The sequence below is a fragment of the Eublepharis macularius genome, chromosome 7 (assembly GCF_028583425.1).
Source record: "Eublepharis macularius isolate TG4126 chromosome 7, MPM_Emac_v1.0, whole genome shotgun sequence".
Lineage (NCBI taxonomy): Eukaryota > Metazoa > Chordata > Lepidosauria > Squamata > Eublepharidae > Eublepharis > Eublepharis macularius.
Window position 1 is genome coordinate 115,388,186 of NC_072796.1, and position 7,997 is coordinate 115,396,182.

General features: G+C 42.1%; 1 protein-coding gene across 1 annotated transcript; it reads left to right on the top strand.

Annotated features, from left to right (window-relative positions):
• Positions 1-249: 249 nt before the first annotated feature.
• ZFPM2 (zinc finger protein, FOG family member 2) lies at positions 250-7,549 on the top strand. The gene is made up of 3 exons (XM_054984610.1): positions 250-411; positions 3,571-3,795; positions 4,873-7,549. Exons 1-3 carry the CDS (start codon positions 306-308, stop codon positions 7,368-7,370), a joined length of 2,829 nt encoding a protein of 942 aa, XP_054840585.1. The 5' UTR covers positions 250-305; the 3' UTR covers positions 7,371-7,549.
• Positions 7,550-7,997: the final 448 nt, after the last annotated feature.

Here is a 7,997-nt window from a genome sequence, read left to right on the forward strand (position 1 = left end):
GCAGCTTCTAACTATTTTCAGCCTGGATGCCTCAAAGCATTGTTTTAAGCACTCTGACAGAGACGTGAAAAGAGGGTTGTCTTTCATTTCCTTGACCAAATGTAACCACCCAAATTAGAACACAGCTCAGGACACGATGTGCTGTAAAACATAATAGTTGCCAATTAATTTTTCCCTACTTTGTATGTATGTTTGTATTTACAGGAGGCCAGCTATGGTGTACAACAACGAAAGCCATTGCTGAAGGGGAAGAGCTAATTGCCTTTGTTGTAGATTTTGACTCAAGGCTGCAAGCTGCCACTCAGATGACTCTAACAGAGGGGATGTATCCTGCTCGATTGCTGGACTCCATACAGTTGCTCCCTCAACAAGCTGCCATGGCCTCCATTTTGCCGACGGCCATTGTCAACAGTGAGCACTCTACCACTTTTGTTTCAAAATATAATATAATGCAATACATTTTGTAGGTATGCACTCTTACCCCATCTCAGAAGGTCAGCAATCTACTCAGCCTGTTTTTTCAGAGTTTGTCAGGAAAAGCTTCAAGTCAATAAAAAGAAAGTCTTTAGAAGCTTGTTAGGATTCTGCATAGCTGCAGGTGGAAGATTACACTTCTGAACGACTGGATGCTCACCCAAATTTGGGAAAAAAATGATATAGACATGCACAATATATAGACAGCAAATTGCCAAGCTTGATGCCTGGCATGTACAGTGTTTTAAAACTGTTGACTGGTGTTCAAGATGCACTGCCTTGCTTACATTCTAAAGAGGTATGGTGCAAGAATGGATGTAACATATAATGAACTGCTCGTTTAGACTGCGCCCAAATCAAAGCAGAGACTTACCCTGTCCCATTCATGAACACAGCTTTGATATTAGCCATTTTCTGCACTCCATGACAGAAGAATCCATTGATTAGTTTGGCTGGCTTGAAATAACAGATGTCTTTGTTGGCTTTATCATATGAATTGAACAAAATGTCCAGCAGGTTTTTTTCATTACATCAGATGCCAGTTATTCTTTATATTTTCCCCTAAAAATACATTATTTTATGTCTTCAGTCTTAACCCTCAAAATGACTATTTCTAAATAACTAAATGGAGAGAATTAGACATGGAGTTCAGTTTAAATATATAGCAATGAATTAAATCCTCTTAATTTAGCCCAGTCTAAGGATGCTATTGGAAGACAGTCTGGACCTATTTGTATGGATGACTTTCTGTTGGTGAGCCCTAATGAAGTAGACAGGCTGCAAACAAGTGTACAACCCACTGTGTCTAGGATCAACCCTTGCCCTTTGTGGCTGATAGTAGATTGGGTTATGTTCTGCACCTGGTCAACTGGACTCCTTGTGACTCAGTCACTCACTTGGCCAGCTAGCCTCAGAGGCACAGAGTGGCTGAGACTGGATGCTAGAGCTTGAAGCACAGGGCTTGTGCCTAGTGGACTGACTGATCCAGCAATGCAGCTCTCTCAACCCGCAGCCTAAATAGGCTAAGGGGCGCTCCGGCTCTGGTCTGAATCACTGGCCTGGTAAGAAGGTTGATCAGAAGACGAGGTCATAACAGGTTTGTCAAGTTGTTCAGGCGGGTAATAAATACATCCGTGCTGGAGGGTGCAGCTCTCTCATTTAAAAAGAGCGAATCATGAGATCCTGCCTGAAGAAGGCCTTCTTGGACACAGATGACTGAAAACATTACCATTGATGGCCAACATTCCATTCTTGGGCAAAGTGATGGCTAAACAGTTTCAGGAAGTCTTGAAAGAAACTGGTTATCCAGACCCATTTTGATCAGGAATAGTTTGGGGATCAAAATGCCATCTGTCACCTCTTGGCTGATCTTCATTGACAGAGTTACATTAGGAGCAGGTCTGGCTACCTGTGATAATATATTTCAGGAATGTGTGATACACACAGGGAGCAATCCTAAGCAGGTCTCCTCAAAAGTTATTCCATGTCTTACTCTCAGGAAAGTGTCCCTAAGATTGCAGCTACAGTTTGTTTCTCTCCTGACTAAGCATCTTAATTGCCTGGCGTTCATCTCTGGAGATGTTTCTAGTAGAGCCACCACTTGATTAAATATAGCTTGAATGGCTAGTTGCAGGGCCTTTTTTCAGCAGGAATGCAGTGGAACAGAGTTCCGGAACCTCTTGAAAATGATCACATGGCTGGTGGCCCCGCCCCCTGAACACCAGACAGAGGGGAGTTTAGTTTGCCCTCCATGCCACGGCAAACTAAACTCCCCTCTGTCTGGAGATCAGGGGACAGGGCCACCAGCCATGTGACCATTTTCTCCTAGGGCAACCCACTGAGTCCCACCTCCTCTTTTCCCAGAAAAAAAGTCCTGGTTAGTTGTATGAGTTTTAATCTCTCATTTAATTATTTAAATCTGAAAATGTTTGCAACATAATAAAACAATACTTGTGGTGAAAAGGCATCTTTGGTTACAAGAGATATATGTGTGTATTACTGTCATTATGTTGGATTCATCCCCTTATGCCTGAATGAGGTAGGGGATGGCCTCTTCTAAAATAGTGCTGATATTTACAGGTTTTGTAAATCTGTGTATCAAAAATAATAAACTTATCTGGCTAACCAGCAGCACCTTTTTAGACTAATTCAAAAAATTAATTTATTAATATTGTATAAACAGCCCTAGTTTTCAAGGTAATTAATAATGTTAGATTCACTTAGAACTGAACTAAACAAGATGCCTGACATGAGGAGGACACATGTCCAGTTCCTGCAAGTTTCCACGGGATGTGTGGTGAGAAAGAACCTCTGCCAGGAAGAAGAGGGAGAGAATCCCTCTTCTCCCTGGCAGAGGTTCTTTTTCTAGGTGTCTTGTCTGGTCTGCTCAGCTCCCTCTTGCCCGCTGATGCGCTCGGCTCTCTCTGGCTGCCGAGTGCATTTAGGGGAGCAAGGGGAGTGCGCTCCCTCTCACTGCTGTCAGCATGGTCAGCTCACTCTGACCACCGCTGGCATGCTCAACTCCCTCTCACTGCCGGCACACTCCCCTTGCTCCCCTAAATGAATTTCACAGCCAGGGGGAGCTGAGCATGCCGGCAGCAGCAAGAGAGAGCCGAATGTGGTGGCAGCAGTCACAGGGAGCCAAGCACGCTAGTAGCGGCAAGAGGGAGCATGCTCCCCTTGCTCCTCTAAATGCACTTGGCAGTCAGAGGGAGCCAAGTGGACTAGACGAGACATCTAGAGAAAGAACCTCTGCCAGGGAGAAGAGGGATTCTCTCCCTCTTCTCCCTGGCAGAGGTTCTTTCTCACTACATTTCCCATGGAAATTTGCAGAAAACTGACACGTATCCTCCTTGTGTCAGGCGTCTTGTCTAGTTTGGCTCTCATTGTGTGGCCAGACTGAGAACAAGTTCTTACACTGAGTTTCTAGAAACTTATATGTCTTGTTTATTAATCATATGCTGTGCTGTCAGCCTGCTGTTGAATGGATATTTTTAAAATAAGATGCTGAAGCAGCTTAAACTTGTTGCACTCAAGATTTGCTGGCAAAACGAAACTATGACTTACTTGTACTTGTTACTTCTTTTTTTCTCATAGAGGATATCTTCCCCTGTAAGTCTTGTGGTATTTGGTATCGGAGCGAGCGAAATCTGCAGGCTCACCTCATGTACTACTGCAGCGGGAGACAACGAGAAGGAGCTCAACTATCAGAAGAAAATGACGAGAGTATTCAGCAGATATCTAGCGTCTGTCCTTTTCCACAGTGCACCAAAAGCTTTTCGAATGCCAGGGCCCTGGAAATTCATCTAAATTCTCACAGTGGTAAGTGAAACATTTGCTCCACTGGACTTACTTTTTCCTTGGATGCTTCAGACTTGCACATTTTCAAGAGCATGCTCAAGAAAAGTTCCCAAGGTACACCAAACACCAAGATCAAATATTTCTGTTATATGTTGCAGCAATTATATTCCGTTCTGGATATTAATTTTTATAACAGTGTCTGATTTTTTTAAAATTACATGCTTTGACAGATATAAGTAGAAGTAGTCTAAATGGTGCAGATCTGACCAGCCAATTTTGCAGCCCATGGGCTGTACATGGATTGTCAGTTGCTTGTTAGTATCAGAGGATAAGCAAGAAGTAACTTGGTGAGGTAATAACAGAGAAGTACTTCATACAGTTTGTTGCAATTGCCCCTTATAAGAATTCCTGATAGATTAGCAATTCCATTCACTTCTGGGCCCTAAACCTTCTTCTAAGACACTTTACAATCCTGATACTTGAATATACAACTTTTCTTTAATTCAAGTTTTCTTTCATAATTCAGAGAATTTGCATTTGCTAATTTTAAAAATGAAATTCCCAAGGGAAAAAAAGTTAGGCTGAGGGTCAGCAGGGAGATTATTCTAGTTCTTGTACTGGCCAAGTTGGAAGCATGCTGTGAATGACAAATAACAGTATTCTGGCCATCCTAATTGTGGTGTGCCTGTCATACTCACCAGCTTCTCATCTCCTGTCACTCAGCAAATACAGGAATGCAGTCAGAATCTGAGAAGCATCAGTTTGGTCCACCTGCTTCTCTTCAGTTTCTCATTAAGTGCTTGCTGTTACCAGAATTTTGCAGGAGGATTTATTCTCACCATACATTTGAGTGGTATCAGTCAGCGCAAGTACAAAAATGCAGATCTTCTAACTGATGCAAGTGCTAGTAGCACAACAGCGAAATTAATTTGGAATCTCTTGCAAAGACTCCATCTGGCCTATGGTTCAAACTAGGCTAATTTCAGAAGAAATTGATTCCCCCCCCCTTTCCCTCTTCTTTTTGCAGTCCTATTATAATTACTTATACTGTTGGAAGAAAGACAAATATTAACTTGCAGTGTTTTTTTTAATCCACAGGAGTAAAAATGGAAGAGTTTCTTCCCTCTGGCGCGAATCTGAAATGCACAGTTTGCAGCTACACTGCAGACTCCGTGATCAACTTCCATCAGCACCTGTTCTCACATCTCACTCAAGCTGCCTTTAGATGTACTCACTGCCATTTTGGCTTCCAGACTCAAAGGGAGCTGCTGCAGCACCAAGACCTTCATGTTCCAGGCAACAAGCTGCAGCGAGAAAGCGACACTGAACACTCTCCAAGTGGCAATGAAGAGGCTTTGCAGTCAGCTACAGATCCACTGAACAGAAATGATGGCTCCCAGGGTCAAAAGCCAATGCACACAAAGGATGCGAGTTCTGACACTGAGCTTGACAAATGTGAAAAAAAGACTCCCCTTTTCCTTCCCAGTCAGAGGCCAGAAACACAACCCACCACAACCAAGCAAAGCTTTTCCTATACTAAAATTAAATCTGAACCCTCTAGCCCACGGCTTGCTTCTTCCCCAGTGCAGCCTAATTTAGGCCCATCTTTCCCCATGGGGCCTTTTCTTTCGCAGTTTGCTTTCCCCCAGGACATCACAGTGGTTCCTCAGGCTTCGGAGATCTTAGCCAAAATGTCTGAGCTGGTTCATCGGCGGCTGAGGCACGGAAGTAACAGCTACCCCCCTGTCATTTACAGCCCGCTAATGCCAAAAGGAGCTACCTGTTTTGAGTGCAACATAACATTCAACAATTTGGACAACTACTTAGTACACAAAAAACATTACTGTAGCAGTCGATGGCAACAGATGGCAAAGTCACCGGATTTCACCAGTGTTTCAGAAAAGCTGCCTGAGGCTGTTAGTCCCAACAATGGTCAAAATTCAATCAATATTTTGAATGCCACGCCTCACACTTCAGACCCAGAAAATCAGCTCCTTCAGGCATCCTGTATCAACTCCTCTACTGTATTAGACATGATTGGGCCAAACAGTAAGGGGCATGAAAAAGACTTTTCTTCACAGGTGAAGAAGCTGTCAAATGCTGCCAACAACGATGATAAAATTAATGGGAAACCTTTGGATGGCAAGAACCCAACTACTGGTCCACTAATAGAAGGAGAAAGTGATCCCAACAAAACCACATGCGAAGCTTGCAATATTACTTTCAGTAGGCATGAAACGTACATGGTTCACAAGCAGTATTACTGTGCTACACGCCATGATCCTCCACTTAAGAGATCTGCTTCCAGCAAAGTGCCTGCCATGCAGAGGACAATGCGTACCCGCAAGCGAAGGAAGATGTATGAGATGTGCCTACCAGAGCAGGAGCAGAGGCCACAACTCGTTCAACAGCGATTTCTTGAAGTGGCTAATCTTGCAAACCCATGTACATCTTCACAGGAGCCAACAGATAATCTAGGAGAGTGCTACCATCCACGATGCGATATCTTTCCAGGAATAGTTTCAAAGCATTTAGAAACGTCATTGTCCATTAATAAATGTGTCCCCGCCTCAAAATGTGACACGCCACATTCAACAGTTTCTTGCTTGGAGATGGATGTACCTATAGATCTAAGCAAAAAATGTTTGTCCCAGTCTGATAGGACATCCACTTCCCCTAAAAGGTTGTTGGACTACCATGAATGCACCGTGTGCAAGATCAGTTTTAACAAGGTAGAGAATTACTTGGCCCATAAGCAGAATTTTTGTCCTGTCACTGTGCATCAACGTAATGAAATGGGACAGCTGGATGGCAAGGTATTTCAAAACCCAGAAAGTGAACGCAACAGCCCTGAGGTCAGCTATGAACGAAGCATAATCAAATGCGATAAAAATGGAAACTCAAAACAGTCATCTCCCAATGGAAACTTGTTTTCTACACATTTAGCAACTCTTCAAGGACTTAAAGTCTTTAGTGAAGCTGCTCAGCTAATTGCTACAAAAGAAGAAAACAAACACTTGTTTCTTCCACAATGCCTTTATCCAGGAGCAATAAAGAAAGCTAAAGGAGCAGATCAGCTTTCTCCATATTACGGAATAAAGCCAAGCGATTATATTTCCAGTTCCCTTGTTGTTCATAATAATGATGCAGATCAAAGTACAAATGCAGAAAGTGAATCTCTGAAGAGCCAGACCCCCTCAAATGGGTGCCCTGTACAGAAGAAGGAATCTCTGCCACTTCTGCCAAAAAACAGAGGCATGGTAATAGTTAATGGTGGACTAAAACAGGAAGAAAGGCCTGTGGCCAATCCACAGCAAGAGAACATTTCCCAGAATCCTCAGCAGCATGAAGATGGACATAAATCTCCATCTTGGGCCTCTGATAATGCTTTAGCTGCCAATGAAAATGTCTCTCCAACAATTCCTGCAGCAGAAGAACAATTATCTAGTATATCAAAAGGTGTGAATGGTTCTACGCAGGCTCCTACAAGTGGAAAGTATTGTCGTCTGTGTGACATCCAATTCAACAACCTATCAAACTTTATAACTCATAAGAAGTTTTATTGCTCATCACATGCAGCAGAACATGTCAAATAAAATCCCTGGTCCTCCTTTGGTACCTGTGTTTAGTACATTATTCCATACAGTTGAAAGAGAGAGCTGTTTGTATTACTTCTGGACAATCAGGCGTTTATTCATTATTGCTGAGTTGAAGACTTTAAAGGTGTACTTCCATCTCAGTCCATTAGTAAAGTGTAATCTTGGTGCCATTTTCAATACAATTAATTTATTTTACCAGCAGTATTCATAGCTGTAGTTATTTTTTATTTAAAAAAAACTTTATATTAAAGTCATTTGTAATGTTATTGTATAGTTATTGTGTAGCACATATGGTTTGCACTGTATAGTAGATTTTAAGGAAAATAGTCACAAACTATACGGAAAAGCATTTTAGAAATAGCTTCAAAAGCACCTGTGTATCCTTTTTTTCTTATATGCTATTGCAGATGTAGATGCTAAAATATAACTTGCAAAAAGTTTCAACTATGCTGTAAAATTCGCCTTAAAGTTCAATATTTTTGAAGAATTTGGCTCAGTTTGCACTTTATATTTTAGCAGATACAGTACCTTAGTCACTAGGCTTTGCATTTGTATGTAGCAGTATGTTCCTGTCCACTTTCTTAACCTGAAACGTCTGTTAAAATGAAGATGGCATTTTTTTTC